Genomic DNA, 23788 nt, shown 5'->3' with positions numbered 1-23788 from the left:
TAACAATAAACATTTCTTTCAATGTTTCTTGAAGCAAGTGTACTGATTCAGCTATAGGCCAATCGAAAATCGATTGGGCAATAACTATTACTTTGTAGGAGAGTTTTAAGGTTAAACAAGTCACCTGCTTATATCATCAGTATTTCAGATACACTGGGATAATTTAGTATTACACAAAAGTGGTTTAATAGTGTGGCCTAGAGTTGTAACAAATTGTTCGATTTCCATCTCAACATTGATGATATTTTACATTCGAATTTGACCGTCAGACCTCGATGATCACTATCAACCACAAAAATCAACAAAGGAGAGAGAAAAAGGAAAATTACACGTAATCAATACCAAGAAAAATTTTCTTAAGGTATGAAGTAATACCGTGGATCGAACACCCTTAAAACTATCCAAACACGCACACAAAAACCTCCAATTCGGGGTACACTTTCTTCTTGGGCCAAAAGAATCCCATAAATTACCCATACCTTCCCTATTCCCCCAAGAACCCCGCCCCCGGGATGGATCAACCGCCAATGGAACAGGGGCGTCGCGGCGTCGCTGTACTGAAACGTTGCCGCCCCAAAATCGACTTCTTGGTGACCTGGACGCTCATTCCGACGTCTCACCTGGAGGACGCCGCGTCGCGTCTTGTAATCCGACCGATAAGGCAAAAGTGTACCTGGGGTCGCAACCGTGGCTTTGAACGGGGAAAAGTCCGCTGAGGACCCTTCGCAGGGGTCCTTCAACTTCTTCGGCGGACGAGGGGTTAGTGTTAACAATATTCGGGGGTTCTTTAGCAGCAGGATTGGATCTGCCATTCCTGATTCAGGTAAGTGACCAGGGCGCATGAGCTGAATAGATGATTCGAGGTAAAGCTGTAGTTCTTTTACGTAATCGGGCATAATCAATGGACCTAATGGAATTTAGGATTTGTTTTACAGTGATCAATAAGGAGGTTTAAGAGTGTTTGAAAAGGATTTGATCAGTAACTAAAATGAATCGCAATACTGTAGTACAAGTGGTCTGGAGATTGTAAAAAAACTTGATTTCCAGGACTGGCAAAACTATAATAGTGATCATTCCCATTGAGTTCATCTTAAAATCAATTGCTTCCTTATTCGTCTTCAATCCTACCGAGTACAGTTTCATTTTTACGAAAACTTCAAGTGGACAACTCCCCATCACTATAGCTCAAATTCACTAAGAAAAATTGCTTAAAATATATAGCGATTTCATTTCTGAAGGCTAATTTTTAACGATTATGAGTAAATTACTAATTTTCTCATTGAATTTTTGATTCTGCAAGGTTTCCATGAGGCTTTCTGATAATCTTTTTTCAGGCGATATTTGGTTGTAATGCTCACTTGATAGTAGATGATGCGAATGGCGTGCAGTTCCCCCTGCGAGGCCCTCTGATCGGCCCTTTGAACAACTCATTTCATTAATTATGATTTTTTGCTTCTTCTTCTATATTTGTCCGCCCATTCATAGGATTAATTTAACGTGTTTTCACTCTTTTGTGTTCCTTTTTAGTCTCGTCTATTGACTCGCAAGTTGTTTTTATCTGGTAATTCATAATTTTGAGGTACCAGTAGTCAGATCGTTGACATCGGGTTATTTCTAGTACTATAAAATGGTTTTATTATCATTAATTTCCAAACCTCTAATTTATATTAATTCTTCTAGTTGTATACGAGTACACCTGCAACACCTCCATAAAAGTTATGATAAATTTCCTTTTTGGGAATTTTTAATTAATTAGTCACAGTTCTTTTGAGCCCTAAAAGGAAGAATCAACGCAAGTGGGTGTTTATACCATCAACGTAATCCATTTTCGAGCCCCTTCAAGCATTCACCATTAACCCATCTGACCCGAACCAACATATTCGCTGTTAACTGGTGAATCGATTTTGCGCTTATCAAAGATCAAACTTTTGGTTTTTTCTTCATTTAGAGAGCAACTGTTTGATAAAAACCACATAGACGTCTCAGACACTACATTTAGCACTCTAAGGGGCAGCTCTTCCAACTCCTTCTCAGATGCTATGAAAGCCGTATCATCGGCAAACAATATAGTGTCGATTCTTGAAACTCTCATTTCAAACGAAATCAGTAGTGGAGCTCCAAAACAAGAGATGTCCGTGCATCGAAACTTGCGGAACTCCACTTCGAATATTCTTGATCGCTAAAAAGTTACTACTAATCGTAGAGTACTGTTATTTACGTTCTAGATACGAACGCAAACGTTCACAATTGTCTTTAGAAAAATAGTAAAACGAAAATTAAGAAACTAAATTAGAATGAGACACACAATCGAAAGCTTCCTGCAAATCGCATAAGATAACGTTAAGGTAACATTACATACAGAAGAAATAGTATCATTTCCACTCAAGGCCTTGAACAAAGGTTATTCCTCTAGAGACCAAGAAACCGACCTCTCCACGACCTCAATCTAAACACTACCATGAAAATTAATTGCCTGTTAAGTTATCACTTTCGAATTTAATGAAGAATTCTATGACTCTTACCGAATTTGCGAGTTTTTAGCTACTTTCTGCTTGAAAATCATACAAGATTTTCAAGAATCTACAAATATTTTTATAAGTTGATTTTCCTTGAAAAGCGATGTTAAAAATACAGTAAAAACTGAAGTTATCAACATTTTGTACTTTTTCTGAAAATTTTGAGGAAGAAGAAACTCCATTGGCATCATTTGTCCTAAGATGTCGATCTGAGAATGTGTCCATTGGAGAAGTACTTCCAAAATAAGGTCTATGAGAGCTCGAGAATCATTCTTGAGAAAACCGCTAAATTAACTAAAAAGTACTCCCCTGAGTCCCTTTGGCCATACCAAGATGTATAGAAAATGTTCAAAAATTAAATCCAGAGACTCAAATTTTTTTTCTTAAATAATTTTAGTTCTATCTTATAGCATACTTCCGAGAAGCTTTCTACTGAAGGCGAATGTAAATTTGATATTCCTACACTGGGGTACAGCTTATAGAATTCTGTCCAAACACCTTCCTGCAAGTATCCTTTCAATACTAGCGGTCCTTAAATTATATCTATAAACCGTGATTTATGTCTGAAAGATTGCAGCAATGAAATATGTTATAATTAAAGAGCTGAATTATGGCTAAATCTCCGCGATGAAAGATTGAAAGTATAATTATATAGCACATTATTTACTACATAACAGATCTATTGTGCTGCAATGTTTATAAGTCTATTATGCTTTTAAGTGAGATTTTGTGGAAGTCCGACGGTTGGACTTGCAATTCTCCTTATTTGGTCAGCATTGATTATTATCAACGTTAATGTGTCCTTGTCTGTCAGCATTATAGTTCAAATACTTTTTAAAAAAACTTATTTAAGCTTCATCTTGTAGACTGAAACCTTACTTTTCTCTTTGAATGCATTGACGCTCCAAAACCTCCATGTTCCATTTAAGGGGGGCTGGGGGTCTCAGCGCAGTGCCTCCCCATCCCCCCATCGATTGGCTACTCATCACCTCTAAACGAGCCTTTTTTGTTCAGGTTAAAGAAGACAAGGCACTGTGCTGAAACCCCTGGGACCGGCAACCCCCAGCTTGGAACCTCTTGGAGATCTGCTTAAGAGTTTGTGCCACTGTGCCTATGGAAGTGCTTATTGGGTGTTGTACGACTATGTGCTTCATAACTTAGTGCCGTTAGTGAGAAACGAAGTTCCAAAGTAAAGCAATATGGCGCCGTTGCCGATAATAAACCTCGAGTTCTCGGAACTCAAGGAAATAGTGTGGACTAAGCTTCAAGAGCCGAATTCGCAAAGGAAGCTGGTGCTTGTGATTGTGTCCATAGCGCTGCTGTTGGACAATATGTTGTATATGGTTATTGTTCCCATCATACCAGACTACCTAAGGTAAGACAAGTTTCACTTTAATAGTAAATGATTGTTCAGATTAAAATTCGGACACAGGAGATCTGTTGGACAGTTACAATTCTCCCGCTTTTACCACTTAGTACCGGGATTTGTGGCCTTATCAAGCGCCCCTCCCATCATCGCTTTTTTAACTTTTATGCAGTTAAGTAGGAAGTTTCGCTATTTATTCGCAATGGCGTAGATGATCCATTGAGGGAACTAAAAATGTTCAAATATTTTCACTTCCTCACCGTTTTGAGTCCTTAAAATTTGCTGCAGGTGCCACTACCCTATGCCATTGACTTTTTGCGACAAAGTACGACGGTCTGTAATTTCTTTCAAAATTTTTCCTCTTTTTCGTAATTTAGAAGAATGATTTGTCTCATGATTAAGTGCGCGGTGGCGTAAGGGGCGCCTCATTAAATACCCCTTTATATCACTGTTTATTCTCCTATGAAAATAAGCATTTTGCTATTCATCCTCACTATTTGGTTAATTCTGAATTTCAAATTTCTGTGATGTAAAATTTCTGATTGGGCAGTTAAAATTTTCCAAACATTCCCATGTTTTTTGCATATTGAAATGCGTTTTAGCTGATATCAAATACCACATAAATTTTATTATTTACACCCATCACAAGTATTTATTTCAGTTCAAGTGCATTTGAGTTCCTCAAATGTACTTTGAAATCATCCTCTCAATTTTTGGAAAATAATCCTTTGAGATTTCGAAATTCATTGAAAAGTAGTGATGTCCATGGGTCATTTTCCAGAATGGTCAGTAGCCGGGAATTTTCGGAAAATACAGTTACAAACAGTAATTTTTTTATTTCGTTTCTATGACTTTTTGTGAGTCTAAAAAATCTATAACTTCACACTTATCACGGAGTCAGAGTAAATTTTACCCTAACAGATTTTCTTGTCCTACTGATTGCCACTGGGCGTTTCTTTTAGAGAATTTTTATTCCTCATTCAAATTAGAGTCTTTTAAGACTTGCAGTTTTTCTACATCTGTACCAGCAGCTTCAATATCAGTAGTAATTCAATACCAGTTCAATCAGGCAATGCATCCATTTTCATTTAAAATTTCTACATCTAGGAAGTTTTGTCCCATATTTTCGCTAATATCTCTAAAACGGTGAAAGTTTATAGTTAAAATAAAGACGATGAAAAAGCGTCTAAATTGAACGGGGGATTCGAATTTTTTGGAAAAAATGATCAATCGCGCGCTACAAAAAAGTTCGGAAGGGTAAAACATTAAAAAAGGTAACATTCTGTTTTTAGCAATTAATCGGTCTAGTGCAGACAAAAATATAAATGATTATCCCCATATCAAATTTTAGAGGAATTACTAATCGAAAACTCTAGAAACTATAGGTGAAATTTGCTTCATTACGTGGTTATCTGCATATTAAGAATATTAAACCGATTAGAAAAATCGAATAATGTACGGGGTGTCATATTTAAAAAATTCAGGGTGGCGCATAGCCACCTACTTTAAAATTCTTGTAGCAACCGTTTTTCCATTGACATAACTTCTTCGGTTTCTTGATTTCTTTAGAACTTTCCACAATACAATTTCATGAGAATTATCGCCATTGATCTGTATGACACAGTACCAGTTACCGTTAATTGGTTTTAGATACATCGGAGCATATCAAGAAGACACTATTCCGGGAAACGTGACCCTGCCCCCCGGGACCCCCTTCAAGCACGACCACCATGGCCAGGACTCGGCCACCGGCATCCTCTTCGCTTCCAAGGTGTGTTTTGAGAGCACCTGATCTTGCCTCAAATTCATCGAATCTCAATCAATTGCAGGCCATAGTTCAGCTCATGATAAACCCGTTTTCCGGAGCCCTAATCGACCGTATCGGATACGACATTCCCATGATGATTGGTCTGTGTATAATGTTCCTTTCAACAGCAGTATTCGCATGCGGCAGGAGCTACGGGCTCCTCTTCTTCGCCAGAAGTTTGCAAGTAAGCCCTCAAACTGAGTTGCTTTATCGTTGTAGGAGTGTGGTGTTCTTGCGTTAGCGATCTGCCGCGAATTCTGAATAAAACCTCTTACCTCCCAAACATGCAGTAATATTTGTTACCTTCATCAGGGACATGTGCAATCTTGGTGATCTTCAATGAAGACCTGCAGGATTTATAAGCTTTTCTGTTTAGGTTCATATCAATGTATCAATATTCTTTCGATCCCTTTTTAGTAATATTGATAATCTGATCGCAGTTTACATGGAAATGACGGATTATTTGTGGTATAATATCAACTTCACACGTTACAGTTTCTATAATACAGGGTGATTCAAAACTCGAGGCGGAAAATTAAGTAACCTATACAGTTTGATATCTTGATTGAAATATGTAAAATAATTTTTTGCTGGCAGGCCTTTGTTTCCCAATTATTACACTTCAAAATTTCTGTATCAAGTGCTATGGCCTGCGAGATCGCCTGACTTAAATCTTTTGGATTATTTTGTATGGGAGCATTTAAAACAATTCGTTTATGTAGTAGACATTGATAACGATGAGCAATTAACGCAAAAAATAATGAATGCAATCGAATACATTCAAAATAGACAAAATATACAATCAGCATACGATTCGTTTGTTTCGTGCTGCCAAGTTTGTATACGCGCTAATGGTGATATTTTTGAGTACTTATTATAATTATATTAGTATTTTTATTATTTAATTATTAATAATAAAAAATGATAATTATTATTTAAATATTATTAATACTAGAAAATGATAACATGCAGAAACTTTGAAGTATAACAACTCAGAAACAAAGTTCTGCTAACAAAAATTTTGTTTTGCATTTTCGAACCAAAATATTGAACTGTACACATTCTTAATTTTTCGTCTCGAGTTTTGAATCACCCTGTATACAGAGATTAACGTTTACATTTTGCAATATCAGACGCTTTTTCCTTTGGTTGCAGGATAAATGAAAATAATTGTATCTCTCCTAGCTCATCAAGTTTAATAGAAATCTATGATTGTCTGCTGTGATAGATCTCACAATGTCAACAAGTTACCTTATAAGTTTCTGAGTTTAGGTACACTCTTCGCTCAGATCGATCACCCAGGAACACCCACTCAAACGTTTTTACCATTAGTTTTTTCATTTTATCACTTCAAGTCTAAAATTTTTCATTTCTTTCTAGGGCGTGGGTTCAGCTTTCGCAGACACTTCAGGTCTAGCTATGATCGCAGATCGATTCACCGAAGAAAACGAACGTTCCAAAGCCCTAGGTATAGCTCTAGCATTTATAAGCTTCGGATGTCTGGTGGCCCCTCCTTTCGGAGGAGCCCTATACCAGTTTGCAGGCAAAGAAATGCCCTTCCTTATCTTGGCTTTCGTGTCTCTTCTCGACGGTTTTATGCTGCTGATCGTCATGAAGCCCATAAAAACGCAGCTGAAGGAAGCCGGGGTGGCCAAGCCGCCCTCAGTACCCATTTGGCGGTTATTTATGGATCCTTACATTGCCGTATGCTCTGGAGCTTTGATGATGGCCAACGTAGCTCTCGCCTTCTTAGAGCCCACTATCTCTCTGTGGATGGAAGACAATTTAACCACAGACAACTGGAAGATTGGGATGGTATGGTTACCTGCCTTTATACCACATGTCATAGGGGTGATTATTACGGTGAAAATCGCAAAAAAATATCCGCATTACCAGTGGTTGATGGCTGCCGCCGGGTTAGCTTTAGAAGGATTTTGCTGCTTTTTGATTCCGTTCTCAACAAGTTATGTGCTGCTGATGATACCGCTTTGCGGAATTTGCTTCGGGGTTGCTCTAATAGATACTGCAATATTACCTACTTTAGGATACCTTGTAGACGTGCGGTATGTGTCTGTCTACGGAAGCATTTACGCCATTGCAGATATATCGTATTCAGTGGCTTACGCCATAGGCCCGATCATTGCAGGAGAAGTGGTGGAAGCTATAGGCTTCACAGCACTAAACATAGGAATAGCTTTATCAAACCTAGCTTACGTCCCGGTGATGACGTACCTGAAGCACATCTATGATTTTAAACCTTTCGAGAATGAAGCGAACATACTGATGGCTGACCCTCCCAACAAGGAGTACCAAACCTACTCCATGCAAGAACAAAAGACTGTTAATGAGAACGTACAAAACCATTTGAACTACAAACAGCAGGAGACCAACTTCAGCAATTATGAAGCGAGTTATGATACACAGACATATCAAGGGGGATATCAGGCGCAGCCGACAATAGGAAACGAAGGTTTCCCTGCCCATACACCAAACTATCCGGACCAAACGTACCAATGTCCCCAAGTGGCTGCTAGGCCACAAGGCAGAGTTTTGCCACAACAACCTGTAGCTAACCCCTTCAGACAGCAGGCACCACCACCAGCACCAATGTCCACGGGGGGCAATCCTTTTAGACAAGGCTTATAAGTGGTATTATTAAGTTAGAAGTTTTCAAGTAAGTACGAGAAACATTGTAGAATGTAAAACACGATTATGAATTGCTGAGTTTGTGAGCTTGTGATCATATTTTGCTTTATCTCTTGAGGTTCTTCAAGTAGGTTAAATTTCTCTTCTTTAATTGTTGAAAAATGCATGGATAAGAGCTGACTCAAAGTTAAACAAGAAATGTCTCATTTTTGAGCTTAATATGAAAATGGTTCTTTAGCCCTTCAGGCGTTTTGTAATTAAAGCATGGCTTTGGTAGCTTCATTGATTTTTTTTAGAGGAAAGATTATTTTGCTAGTGATGGTAAAATGATCAAGCGAAAGGAGGACTACTGACATTATCAAACATTAGCGTCACGCTAATAAGGAACTGTCTAATTTCAAAAAAAATGATCTAAAATACCTTCAATAATTAATAATTAAAAATATCTTTCCAGTAATAATTTTGTTTAGGAGTTAGGAATTCTGTAAAAGTTCATTACAGTTATATGTACATTACATTACATGTACGTGCCCAGAGTAGATTAGGGTGTGTTTATCTTTAGCAAATAGTTTCGCCAGCAAGAGTTGCCAGTTCTAACGATAACATGAAATGACTTGCTATGCAATTTAAAAAATTTCTGAAAATCGCCTCGAAATTCTAAACATACTTTGAGCAACATGGCGTGTTGCAGTTTTCCAATGTTTTCGAGCTAATGAAACGTGAAATCTGGCACTTTTGAAAATCGTAGTCAACCAACAGTTTCAGTTATGTCGAGATACTTTTTCTAAGTTTTTAAAAGACGTATCTAGTTATAGTTATAGATCTAGTATGTTGCACGAAATACCTTCAGAATATCTAAATTCGCCAGACATTTGATTTAAACTCGACTATCTGATAACTTTGCATTGGTAAAACCTCCATCTACGGCACTGTCGTAATATTAAATTAAATATATATAATTGCGCGAATCGAAGGATAGAGATATTTTATGAAAATGCAGTGGCAAGATATAAATATTTTTTCATCTAAGTTTTCTTTTGATTATTACCTAAAAAATTTCTATATTCGAGATTACAGGTGTGGTCTGGACAGGGTGCCCCACCGTGGTCAAAAATTTATTGGCGTTCAAGTAATTTTTTAGGGGTGCTGATATTTATATTACCGTTACTTCGTGGATGCTATAAACGAGAAACCGTTATCTATTATGATCATATACTAAAATTCAAAAAGCTTTTTAGAAATTCATAAGAAATTTTGCGAATACCTTTTATCATCATGTGTTAATTCACTTGAATTTGTAACTTTCCTGAACAATATTTTTCGAAATTTTTTAGGTTGTGTTTTTCTGTTTTCCAAAGGTTTAAAGATTTCCAGAGGATTGTTTGGATTTTTGACGCGACTTCGGGGGAGTTTTACAGATTCCTCAAAAATGATTTAATTTCCTAAACCATTCTTCGGGGCTTCTGGGGATGATAAGGCAGATTTTTAAGAGTTTCGTATATTACTGGACTTCTCCGCAGACCCCTAAAAATTCTTGATTTTCCCAAAAACTTTTTCGGAGTCTTCTAGCTTCTGGTTTTTTCTTTTTCTAGACTTCTAGTTTTTATTTTTTCCAGTAAGTCCCAGGAAGTTCCAGGAAAATTATAGATTCCTATGCGTTTGCTTGCCTTTGTTATTAATTCTTCGGGATTCACAGAAACGTTTCTGTGCGCTAGAGACTTTTGATGCTAACGAATTGTTTTTTTTTTTAATATCTTAAACTCAACTAAACTAACTCCAACGCAAATTAGTAATCATTTGGTTATCACTTGGTCACATCAGCTCAGTCAAAGTGTTGTGTCGAGGCGAAAACACTATAAAAATTTTGTGGTAAGCCGCACTGCATCTACCATAAAAGTTCATAAGGATTTTGTACTTATCTCTTTTCGTCTATACTCTGAAGTAACGCAAAGTAAGCTTTAAAGTAGGTTTCATAGAATCAATAAAAATGCTGTTGCAGACGCAGGCGATCATTTAGAGGAGTTTGGCAATCGAGTAAGAGAAATTGGCCATTTATGTGATTGTATTTTGAATTTTTGAGAACATTTTGGGAACGATTTTTCAAAACTCTAATAGACTTTGGATACTATCAGAGTATTTTCCTGCTTTTTGACCTTATAGTCACTAATCAAGCTAAGCTTCACAAGAGGTTTTCGCGGTTGTACCGTAGTTCTGACTGTCTCGGTGAAGGTATTTTGAAAGAGTTTGTAACAATTCAAAATGAGGAATGGGCAGTTGGTTTCTCTGGAAATAAGTGTTTGATAAAGTTGGTAGTACAGTATTTTTTTGTTCGTAGCATTAATCTCAAAACGAGGTTATATAAAGACAGGTAAATCTCAAAAGAGGTTATATAACATGTAAAAACCATAGTATGTATAGTAATATAGAAGACATTTTGTTAATGGCATGTCCTAATTTATCGTTGTCTAGAAATAAGTTTAGCATAGATAGATTTATGAGTTCAACATTTACCATTCAGTTTAAAACTTTTTATATATTATAAGAAAATATATCAACTGAGATCACATACATATCAGAACCGTCAGGTTCGCCTCTTAAACATATCGTGATAATAGACTTAACTAGCTGGTAAGATGTGTATTAAGTAGCATTAAAAGGGCGTCCATTTTGAGTCTTAGGAGTAATCTAGAGTAGGAAAATGTGTTTATAAATTTTACGATATAGCAACTTTAAAACATATTCTAAATACAGATTTTAAATCATAAAAATTAAACAGAGCGTAAAAACCGAAATTGTCTTGTGTTGAGTATTCTCACTGCTTTCTGGAACCAGAAGGTTTATAGGTGACTTAAAAAAGCGAATTGTTATTCAAGAGGAATGGCAATGTAATCCAGAATTTATGGATCCTAGAAGTAAAAATCAGAAAGTATTTGGGGTGGTCCCCTTGGGAAACGGAGCTGGGCTGAAGGTAACAATGGCTAATAATGAATTAATACTTTTTCTAGTTGTTAAAAAGTGTTTGTTAGAAATAACTGTTTAATCTACATCTAAAGTAGATGTCTTAACGCATATCGTTGTAAGTGTACCTTAAACATTAACTGGGACAACATAGTGCAATTAACTAAAGTTTCTACAGCACCCTATATTCGGGATGCACTAGCTTTCCAAATTGGCAATATTTTAATACATATTAATCAACATATTCTAACGTTAAGGACTACCATGAGAAATTTCCTCAGTTCATCTTATTGTAAGAGGAGGAAATTAATTCTGTTCTTTCCTAAGATAACAACAAATTTTGTGCAATATGTTTTGAAAATGGACGCCACACCAATTTATATACATTTATATATGTATATATATATATATATATATACATAAATATATTATATATGTATATATATAAGCACAATTTAGCCCGCTATCACCCCGTCTATACTATCCACTTAAGTACTTCTTGATAGGTAATTCCGGTAGATTTTATAGTCCACGTGATTTACGTTCTTTTACATAATTTTTCTCCTAAAACCATTCATCTTGCATTAAGACTCTTGGTGTCAATTTAACAGTCATTTGAGCAGAAATGTTGTAATTAAAACATATCTAACTTTGCCTCTTATATGCTATAAAAATACCATGTAATGTCGAATTTTTAGATTTATACATTACCTACAATTTAATGGTAACAAACTTTGCTCACTGTGTAATATTTAGAATTTTCAAAGGCTTGTTTTGGGAGCGAGGTATTTTACATCCGTAGAAGACCTTTTGTTCTTCAGTTCTGATTACTCTAGGAGCTTATAACAACTTAGCTTTAGATAGAATGACATCTAGCAATAACGTCGTCTATTACTATGACCAAGATTAAAATCCTAAAGTCAAACCTTATAGTGTATAAAGTATAAACATCGACTTAAGAAGTGATTTTAGAACTCTTAAACTGTATCACACTACGCGGTAATTATTAATTATTAGTGCTTCTTCGGAAATGGGAGTGTCCAATGCAATTTGTTATGGTAAACATAAGAGAAAGCATGTCATTGAACACACCCCTTCAGGGGGGCTAATAACAATAATTAGGGTAATTATTATTAGTGAACTAGAGCAGGCATTGTAGGCATAATGTAATGTATAAAACCATATGTAAGCACTTATGGCTGTTATAATTCTGTAAATAAAGTAATAATTTTAGTTTAGGCTTAAGTCTGTATAGAACTAGAAGAATATATATTGTAAAAAAGTTGGAAATGTAAGTGAAAGTAGCTAAAAATGGTGCCTACTAGGATTTCGCCAAAGTGAATAATGCGTTCTTCACTGTATTGCACAATAGAAGTAATTATTGGAGTTGAATGAAGTTACCTCTCTATTTGAAAATCACGGAGAAGGTTCCAATACACAACTTCCCATAGCTTAGAGCTAAAACATTAAGAGATTCATCACCTAGATTTACCATAAAGAAAATTTCTTCCATTGTTAGCCATTTTTATGCCTGATGTCTAAATCTTGAAAATGTTGAAATTCTGTATATACCTCCTTGATTGATTCTATATGTGATAGTTTATCTCTGCTGTTCCTATAGTACTTTGTTGTTAAGCTAAGTTATACAGGGTGATCATTGAAAAACCTCAAGTAGGCGTTAAAATATCAGAAGCATGCCTTAACTAAATTCATCAGCTATTATCTATTCTTCGGACGTCTGATGGTAAATAGCAAATGGTTTAATCAATGCCCTACGCTTATTGCCAAATTTTTTATGACCACCCGTTATTATTAAAGTTATAACATAATAAACATTTTTATTTTGCATGAAGCTTGAAATCCAACGAACTCATATCTGGCCATTCCAGTATGTAAACCCTGCTTCCCTATGACATCTTATTAGCTCTAGAATTGTGAAGTTTAGTTTCAATGTATATTCTAGACTGTTGACTTATCTAAAATACCGTCACGTATAATATGAATGTAGATATTTAACAATATGTTGTTTCAAGTAACTAGAACCTATACGAGAACAGTTTCGGTAGTTTCATGTATTCTTGACCCTTCTGAATGAACGTCTATTAAAGTAATTGTTATTCAAACATTTTGGTTTCATTTTTTAGCTAATAATTTTTCTGGGGTGAGCATAATACGCTAATTTATATTCAGAGTCTTCTGCAATTCCTACCATAACCCTGCGGGTGAATATTCCTAGATTTCGTGTTGCTCCCCCGTTTAACGTAATCCAATTTTCCGGCTCTGAGGGGAAAAGCTCATGGGAATGGCCCCGGGCCCTGTTATGCAGTTTTCTTCTGAATTTGCACGTTTGATTTTCGGTTCGAAGTTAGCCGGGAAGGAGATATTAGTGGCATATTTCAGATGATAGAATGAGAACAATTATTCAGCAGGAAGTTACATTTTTTTTTTCATTTTCCTTCATAGAAGAAGATCTAAAAAGACCTGAAACGTCGCGCAAATTTGGGTATCAGGAACGTATTAAACCTGATGAAAAATGTTTTTGAGTCGTTATACAGGATGGGCAGAAACTGCGCTCGGCAATGCAGATCTTCACGAAGTTGACACCGATTTGGTTTAGATTCAGTAATATTTCATGGTCCTTTAGACAGTTTTCGATATCTGTAAATGCCCATTACGTCCTCGTTTCGTAAAACTCACAGAAAAAGACACCAAAAAAGGTGATGCACTTAGCAGTCTGGTTAACGTAAAATTCCATCCAACCTAACCGGTTATCTTCAACAACTAGAAGCTCGAAAAAGTTTTGTTCATTTTTACCCTTCCAATAACCGTGGATTCGGGTTCTTAAAATGCACTGGAGTTGTCTGTAGGTTTAAGGATGTTGATTAAAATTCAGGAGGAAGTATCAACAAACCTTTTCGCTAGCTGTGAGTCTTGTATCCGAAATAAATATATTCCATAAACGTCTATCAATGTTTTGCAATTCTTCCAATATTTGATTACATAGTGGTATTTAATCTTATATAGGTAAACTGACGAATGCTAAGTGTTTTCTACCACTTTTTTCAGCATCCCCCTTGTAATTAGTTCGACTCTATCTCCAGTTCTTCGTTAGATGAACTGGAGGATATTTTCCTCTTCTTCTAGGTCACCTGAGACATCACTGTTATCACTCGGCCCTTTCCAAATACATCAAAACCAGAAAATCGGTAGCGTCATACTGTGCTGCTATCCTAAGGTCGTTGGTTTTGACGAATTTTAAGCCATGTCTTTCGCAGTTCTGTTCGCGTCTTTAATCCAATGTTTCACCCTGTAGATCTTCTAGTAAACGGCTATTCTGAAACGAGAAATTCTCTACACTCGCATTATGATCCTCCAGCACAGTATTATCTACGCAACTCACATCTTATTCTCAATTTAAGTAAATTTCAGGGTTTTTAAGTCGGAAATAATTTTCGTCTGAAACGACAAACAAATGACTAATTACTGAGCCTTTCCCTTTAAAAAAGGAGAGTATTAAATTATCAGATCGTAATTAAAATATAGTGCAAGCGGGGCCGAAAGTAATTGGCTAATTCCGACGGCACAACACAGGGTAACCGCGAGGCAAATCACCCCTCTAGGTCGTTATCTGCCCCTTGAAAGGTCGGCGAGGGTTCAAGCTGGGGCCCACGTCGCCCCCGGTAATGAACGGAAAAGGTGGGTTGTTGCGTGATTCAAATGACAAATTTCGTATACGATGGAGAATACAATAACTTTCGTACGATAACCATCTTGGACATTACTCCTGGAGTGTATAATAACTAACTTTCACAAAATGAGCTGGAAATGCCAAGTGGTTTTTGATAGAGCATTTTTTTGTATAAATTCCTGGTACCTTCAGATCGAAAATCTAAATTGTCTTGCTTTAAAAAAGGGCTGAGCCCGATTAAAAGGGATTTTCACTGATACTCTTTCAAATGCTTCCTTTGCACACCTCATCATTTTAGAAAGAGGATTTGACCCCCTACTGTTCTCCAATTACTTATTTTGGAGAGCAATTAGAGCTACCTTTTGTGTACTTCCCCCAGGTTTCAAGTGTTTGCAGTATAACTCTGAAGTCAGTGAAGTACCTGTCTACATTATTTAACATTCAAATTAGATTCGCTTTAAAAACATTTGCATATTTTTTATCCTGCTTTTTACTTAATGTCTCAATAAATTTCTTCTGCCAAGTTCTACGGCAATACAGTCCAGTTTTGGGACAGCAAAATGTTTCAGAGTTCACTCCGCCAATGATCATGGTTTTGGCATTAAATTCGTCCCTCTGTACACAACGTTATATCGTTTCATTCGGAGCTATGTCAGGAGTGTTGTTATTTGAGGAGATCGAGGGCTCCCAAGGGTACAAGAGGGCCGACGGAAAGTTTTCTTTTCCCTTTTTTCCTGAAGTGACTTTGTCAAGTTGAGCCCCATTTTCGATTACAAGAAATGCGGTGGTTTATCGGGGAATAAGCACGTCTGTTTAATCTCTATAGTTGTTTAGAATAATAAAATGGTCTTCTTCATGATCATGCTTTTTCGTTGGCAATTGATTGAAGTCTTAAAAGAGCTTTTGATGCCTGAATGGGGCAAAATTTCCATACATATCATGGGGTAGCAATTATTGATTTCCTGGATCAGGCTAGTGGGTCACATCCCTTGCTATTCTCAAGGGACATCTCGATGTTACACACACGTTACGCATTTTAAAGCATGGAGAATCATACAAGATTTTTTTGCAGTTTCCAAGGTAGTGTTAAAAGTGACAAGAGTCGATTTTACGAAATCAGAAAATCGTAATTTTTAGTCCTCCAAGAAGTTTAAATTCCATGCCATTTTAGGATTGTATTAAATTTATGGAACCTTGATTAATCATATTTTCTTTGATTGTAGTAAAATTTCCATTAAAAGTTGCGTCAAGAGCATCCACAGGGGGTTCCAGATGAAGTTCCCCTCTGTTTCGTGTCAGCTGGAAAATTGGATTGCATTATTAATCGTCCATGCCAAACACGTATCTGCTCTAGCTTATACAAAGATTAAGGATAGATAATAATATCTGGAACATGTAGGTAATATAAATCATACCCCTAATAATAAGTTATTTCAGAAATAGAATTATAAGTTTAGTATGGATCGATACTTAGCTATTTTTAATGGGAAAATTATAGAATTTCCTACCAAAAACTAATTCCAAATAGTCAATGAGTGGACTTTCGTATAGTCTAATTGAATATGAAATTTTTGGAGTTCGCTACTTTACCCTCATGAAAACGTTTAATGCCCAATAAATTTAGGGTGATATAATAAATTAAAAAACTGACCTAAAAGTGAATGAAATAGAAATGAATTTCGGCATAAAAACTAAAAAGAATGAAAAGTAAATACATTTTTACTAAATAGTCATGCTTCATTGATATTTTCTGGCGCGTTTTTCTCTCTTTCTATGATTCTTTCCTTTGCTGTCTTTATTATTCCCGTGATATTGAATTTTTCTTCGTAATTTCTAAATTCGTTGATATTAATGTAGTATCGGGTTTTGATACTACTGTAGATATAGGATGGTGTTTATATCTTATAATAAAATCACAGATAGGAAAAGACTATAAGTATGCGTTTATTAATGTAAAGTGAACAAAAGAGAGTATAAAGTAACTTGTGAGCTTAGCGAGCGCGGACGCGACTTCTGAGTTACCAACGACAACCGAACCCAGAAGAAAAGAGGGCTTGTATATGCCCTGCAAAATCTTAAATACTAAAACCCATGGTGATAAACCATGGACGTACCCTGGCTAGGGTGCCGTCTGTACCACCCGCCGCATTAAACCGTTACATCTTAAGCTGGGAATTGGAACTGCCACTATAGGACCAACGAAACTTATCAAGGGCAATTCAAATGCCGACAAAGTATATTACAAGCAGTTCCAATGCCGACCCGGTTTATTGCGGGGATTTCCAACACCGACAAGGCATGGCATGGGAAGTTCCCATGCCCCAACTAATGCCCACCAGAGTCGTACCCCAGGGGTATAACAATCTTACAGCTAATTCCTACTATCTAATATGTATCCCATTTAACAGTAACACCTATCTACAAGGGGCGCGATCCTACATTAATTATGCCCATCGTTCATATTTTGTAGAAAAACAAAACTAAAGTTTTGCATTTTAATTTATTATTAAAAATTTATGATTAAAGATGACTCGTTTCCATTTTCCTTCTTTCGCTCTTTTAATTTCAAGAATGTTTTCAAATGCACCTAAATTTCCCTTATATAGACTGAATGGGCCAGGGGAAGAGAACTGCTTCTTGGCATGAAAACGCTTTTTAAGCCTCTCGTTGAAGATTTAATAAGCAGTACCAGGCACGCCACTCGTAACATACATATAATATTCGAACACAAGTTTAGCATAAGATACTCAATGTTATTCCAATAAACTAAGGACTTCTCTTTTATAAGATACTTAAAGAATGATGTTAATAATAATAATAATAAATTGTGGTACTGAAAGCCAACAGGTTTTTCTCTTTCGACGTAAATCCGCAATTTAAAACGCTTCTTAGGAAGGCCCAAATTTCAAATCAAATCATTTAATTCTTCTTAAGTGAATGGTGTGGGGTTTTCAGACTTACATATGTTCACATAGAAATTCTTGAACTAGAATTTTTGACATGTGAGTCAGAAGAAAGAAATTTAGAGAAAAAACATTTCATTGTCACGCGGAACTAATATCATCGCTGAGGGTAAATCTCGATACTGAATTTTTTTTTTTTTTATTAAAACCCACGGTTTTACACAAGCAAAAGTAGCTGTCCTCTAGGCGGTTTAGTTGCTTTCACCATACCACTCTGAAGGGCACTCTGAGGGGAAGCGATTCCTGTTTATTCTGAGTCTACTGTGTTGTTTTGTCTTGATTTTTAAGTTTTCAACCAAAATGCGCAGTTTATACACACGTTGTGGATTTAAATAAAAAGTACTGAAAGTTGACTAACTCCCAATGAATCTTGACTGCTCTTCATCTACCTTGGTCTTCCGCCCTTTTATAATCTAACCACTTTCTAGGTCGTGTACGGTTAGCGTTAATAGTCTATAGAAAAGCAAATTTACACTTTATAATTTTCATTTTTTTTCAATAATTCCTGCATAGTTTAATTCTCTAGTATTTCTCTTACTCGGTGCAAAGCGCGTTTACATCTAAATTTATCCTGCACTGCTTCTTATCCCTGATCCAAAACCGGAAGACATCTCTGGCAAAGTTGCTTCATGCGACACGAGGGGAAATAAATTAGATTTTTCTCGCCAGGAACGTTTTCTATTAATGCTAAAGATTACCTTGGAGGCAGATAATGCGTATTTCTGTTTTATGACGAACGAAACGAAACGAAATTACTCAAACTGAAATGGGCTTTTTTACTGGATGAAAACAAGTAATTTGTCTCGTTCTTTTTAAACTAATGGGGTTGAGATTGCTTTCGAATTTCACGTTTAAGGGAGGATCGATTATCTAGCGTCTGTCTTGGAAATTACAAAATTTTATCACAACAGAATAACAAAGAAATTTGAGATGTACACTCGTGTGCTTAGAGGCAATTTCAGCAAGAATTGAGGGAGGTTTCGCCGTAATAGCCAAGACACATTACTTTTTACGTAAGGTCTCTCCAGAGCTATATTGCCAGGCACCGAAAATAGTTACGAGCATTTGGGGAAACATCAATTTTCCGCTTTGAAATACGAGGACCAGTGCGAACGTTTAGGGCCTACATGTTAGATTAGTTCCTTTTTAGGTCATAATTTTACATGCTTTGACTATCGAGGAGGGTTGCAAGAAGATGAAGAGACTTCACCCTTGGCAGATATACCGAAAAACCGTGCCGGAGTCGCTCAATCCCCAGCAAAGTCAATTGGGCGTGATGAAGGGCAGAATAAAGGAATATTGGCTTCGTTAGCCTTTCTGCCCTTTTCGTGTAGCCCGAGTTTTTGTTATACAGATCGCGGTCATCCAAGCGTTGGTAATTTAATGATGAAAAAGAAGCCGAGACGTGTTTTCAATCAATTATCGGGGGAGTTTATACTACCCTTATAACGCAGAAACAAAAAAGTATAGTGGTGTTGAATTTGCTTAGGATAGTAAAAATGTTAGCTTTTCATTCTCCGTTCAAATAACAGAAATTCAAGAAACAACTCATGCGGGAATTTACCTAATAAATTTGCAATGACACTTCGATTCGCCCACTCGGCTTACCACCCTGCATGGACTTTAATAACGAGAAATGGACTTTGGCGTGGTTCATAAAACCCGTCATAACTTTCCCAGATACTGTTTTGACATCTACAGGCTGCTAAGCCCGCTTTATTAAGATTCCGACAAGCGGGACTGTAATAACCAGGACCCCGACGCCCTCGCCCCCCAATTTAATTGGCGTTAACAGGGGATTGGGCGGCCCCCGTTTCTAATGTTATTACATGGTATTAGTAGATTAAGCGGGCTTATTTAGTGTCCTGAACTAATCTTATTGGCAATTTGGTTTGTTGCCATTCTTTTGTGGTTTTACTACGGTTTTAGTAACGTTTTTTATTGGCAAATTCATTAAGTGTCATCTATTAGGATACAAAGGACGAATGCCACGAGACTTAAATTTATCGGCCAAAATCATATATAAAATTTAAAATACCTGCAAAGCATCATAATAAACCTACCAGATGTTGCTTTTTAGGGAGATACTTCCAGAAGTTTCCGACCTGACATATATGTATATAGCGATTTTTTATTAAAAATTTATCAATATTACAAAGACCTAACCTTAAAAAGCTTATACGTAACGTTTGATTTTTGTTTGTTTTAGAACCATTTTTAATGAACACTTTTAGAGATTTTGTGAACATGGAAAAGATGGGAAACCGCTTATTCGCCAGATTTAGCCTCTTCAGATTATTTTCTGTTTCTAAAACTGAAAAAATTGTTCGGTGGAAAGATATTTGCCAATAATTATAAGGCAGAGTTCGAGGTTGATGCTTATTTTGAAACATTCGAAGCTTCTTTCTATAAACAGGGTATAGAAGACATGGAACATCGCTGGGAAAAGTGTGTCAATTTCAAAGGAGACTATGTTGAAGAATAATGTAATATTTTCTAATTTTTTTTCTTTAAATGTTAAGTCAGATACTTCTGGGACTATCCTTGAATTATTGATTAAATCTATCGATATCCTCTATATGGCAAGTAATGGTTAATCGACTATTCAAGATACCGTAATTGGCTGAGTTAAGGCAGAAAGAAATAGACATTCTTGGCTAATTTAGGAAGGAAACCATTGAGAGATATTCACTCACCGTGCCTGAAACCTCGATTGATACACTAGAGGCGAAAATGTAAAAATGTAAAAAATGTAAAAATTTGAGCAGAGCACATAATAAAAAAAATGTTGAAAAGTGAGAATGTATGGGACAAGGTCCGAAACTACGTAAGAGAAGTAATTAATAAAAAAGAAAGGGATCAAAGAATCGGAAGAGCTATAAATTAAGAAGAGAAGAAAGAAAAAAATTAAGAACAAGAAATATTCGCCACCTCTTGAAGTAATGCTAAATAACAGTTCCAAGCGGAATCAAGGCAAAGAAGGGGAGGTTTTAGTGGGTAGACGTTCCTCACAGAATGAATCCCGCATAATCTGGTCACTAAAACATCTATGAAGGTTTCCTTCTCTATAAAAAAAATGGATAGATTAGATGATGATAAGACTCCTATTAACACGTATAGCCCTTTAATTCTTGCGTAGGACCCCTTGAAGATCCCTTTTGTACAGGTTGTCTCATAAAGAACGAGGGAAGTTATAATTCAGTTATTTATGAACGGCTTTTGATGAACTAAAAACCAAATAAAATGATATTGTTTAGACTACTAAATAACATTAAAGTTGATTTTTTTAACTTAAGTTTTTCTGTTTCAGGTTTCAAGAATTTTAAATAGAACATTTTTTGATAGAAACTATTTTTCTGAATTTGATTATGTATGACAAGTTAATTTTGAAACAATTTTTAACTGAGAAAAATTGAAACATTTTAATTCTTTGAGTACTAATACATTGCGTTGAATATTACAAATAGATTGAGAAGTTGTCTTCTCAACGTTTAAATTTATTACGATTAGTTACTTCTCTATTAGGAAGATGGGTAGAATAAAGGAGCACTGCTTCCCCCGAGTTCTTATTCCTTTGGGAATATGCTTCAGGCATACCTGTAAATTTACTGTTCATTTTCAAATATTTCCGATCAAAACTGACACTTAATAATTGCCGTCAATAATAACACGAATAACTATTTTTATTACACTAAAAAATTAATTTACAATTATCAGACTTGCAGCATAATTGGTCACAAAAAATTATGAGGAAAAATGATGTGGTTCCTATGGTCAAAGAGGGTTTTATCTTGTCCCTTCTCACTGGGTTTTAATGAGCCCCACTTGCCCATGACGCCAGTGATCTTTACACCGGATAACACAATAGAGCAAGATGAGATGAAATGCATATAATCACAGGATAATACGTATAGCCCCACGACAATACACAACTACATAACTCATATTGTTAATTTTTTTTAAATTTTCTTCAGTTAAAAATTGTTTTACCATTAACTAGTCATACATCATCATTAAATTATGAATAATACTTTCTATTAAAAAAATTTAAAAAATACGAAGTTCTATTTAAAATTCTGAAGTAGACACCTGAAGCAGAAGTTGTTTTAAAAAAAAATAACTTTGAAGTTATTAGTGGTCTGAACGATATTTTTTTATTTGGTTTTTAGTTCAATAAAATTCCTTCATAAATAACTGAGATATAGCTTCGCCCGTTTTTTATTTCATTTATGTATTTTTTTACTATTAAGTATTCGCCTATATCGTTTAAATCAATTCGTTAAATATTACTCACCTCTATTTACCATCTGTGAGGGGACTTAGGTAATCATCTGCAGTTATGTCCAGTCTACCATAACGTGTTCGTTAGTGATATTCAGGACAAGGTGGAGATCGCGGAAATATCTCCTGGATATGTACGTCACGTACACATTGTGATCTGAATGGTACATACCCCACATTTTGGCTTCTTAGCTAAATGATTTATTTAGCAAATTAGGATTTTAAGGCACATTCCTTGTACTCCTACTTTCACGTTCTCTCTCCTTCAGGTAAATAACATCCAGCCGGAGGCGATTCTGCGAAACTCAATAATAACCTCTCATATATCTAAGTCTGTGAGGTAGAGTTTCCATTATAGAGCTGAAACCAGAGAGAGCATGAAATTGCGTCTTAAATTAATGCGCGCTGGAGGTCTTAGTTTAATAAGGATTAAGTGGAATTTATTGCGTCTGCGGTGTCATATTTATTTCCATTAGGTTTAGTTTATTCGGTCTCCAAACCTCACTAGTTCATGGTGCTGCGAAGTTAAAAAAACTTACCGCTTAAACTATGTGTATAACCCTCGAGGATTAGATGTTGACAATGGAGACTTTTGCTTTTATCTTCCCAGCAAATCCCTTGCAAATCGAGCGAAAAAATGAAAACCGTTTAGGGGATTTGCAACATAAATGAAATAAAAAGTTTCTGGCATTTAGAGTCGGCTCACGTACGAGTCAGTCGGTATAATCCTTGGGGAATTTCAGGAATAAAAAGTTGCGCCTTGGCACGGCAACTTTGTGACGACGTACAAAAGAAACAAAAAAGGGGCTGCGTACTCTTGAGGGATGGTCTCAGTGGCGTGGAGGAATATTCCAAGTAAAATTACAAACAAATGCTCCCCTTTATTATAGCTTCTTTCTACCATGAGCTAAAACAAAAGGCGCAAATCCATTTGACAATAAAACAACCCGACGAAGCAATCATGCGAGCCTTTCTTTTAGGGGTTGCAGGGGTGAGATTAGCACGATACATCACGGAAACACGAAAACTGGTGCCAAATTGACCGAGCCTCTTTTAGATGGGGTAGATTGGGCTCGCACAAGGGTCGATGGGAAATTATTGCGATAAACTTAATGGGGTCTGGTATAGTTAGAGGCTTGGAAGATGCATTATAAAGGACTAAAATTACGAAAAAACAATTTATTGTCGGCAATGAAGCTCCGGTCGAATAACTGCATAAAAACAACAACCACCCCTCTTGTCCAAAATGACTTTTCACCAATTCTTCTCTGCTTAACAAACTGTCCAATTTCCTTCTAAATCTCACAATTTCGTGGTCAATCTGTCCTAATCCTGACTATTGTCCTCTTTTATGGCTTTCTGTCCGCCTTCAAAGGAACATGATCCGCTGATTTGGCAACACGCCTTTTTCAAAGAAACACATCGATCACTTTTTCGCCCTTCGTCCGGACGCTCAATTTGTCCTTTCCGGATTTTCCTAATAATGCCACTGTTTCAAATTAATTTTCTAACATTCCAAATAATTAACAAAAGAAGCTGGGAATAATGAAATGTGAGGTTTGG

General features: G+C 36.2%; 1 protein-coding gene across 1 annotated transcript; it reads left to right on the top strand.

Annotated features, from left to right (window-relative positions):
- The first annotated feature begins 619 nt into the window (after positions 1-619).
- Positions 620-13416, top strand: VAChT (Vesicular acetylcholine transporter). The gene is made up of 5 exons (XM_066394965.1): positions 620-823; positions 3531-3891; positions 5533-5653; positions 5712-5873; positions 7070-13416. Exons 2-5 carry the CDS (start codon positions 3716-3718, stop codon positions 8333-8335), a joined length of 1725 nt encoding a protein of 574 aa, XP_066251062.1. The 5' UTR covers positions 620-823; positions 3531-3715; the 3' UTR covers positions 8336-13416.
- The last annotated feature ends 10372 nt before the right edge of the window (positions 13417-23788 follow it).

This window comes from Euwallacea similis, chromosome 11 (genome assembly GCF_039881205.1).
Source record: "Euwallacea similis isolate ESF13 chromosome 11, ESF131.1, whole genome shotgun sequence".
In the NCBI taxonomy this organism is placed as follows: Eukaryota; Metazoa; Arthropoda; class Insecta; order Coleoptera; family Curculionidae; genus Euwallacea; species Euwallacea similis.
This window is presented reverse-complemented; position numbering and strand designations above follow the sequence as displayed.

Excerpts from the sequence above, each read along its gene's own strand:
- VAChT (XM_066394965.1), top strand. The coding sequence starts at position 3,716 with ATGGCGCCGTTGCCGATAATAAACCTCGAGTTCTCGGAACTCAAGGAA. Across the intron at positions 5,654-5,711 it reads GCATCCTCTTCGCTTCCAAG|GCCATAGTTCAGCTCATGAT; the intron begins GTGTGTTTTGAG and ends AATCAATTGCAG. Across the intron at positions 5,874-7,069 it reads TCTTCGCCAGAAGTTTGCAA|GGCGTGGGTTCAGCTTTCGC; the intron begins GTAAGCCCTCAA and ends ATTTCTTTCTAG.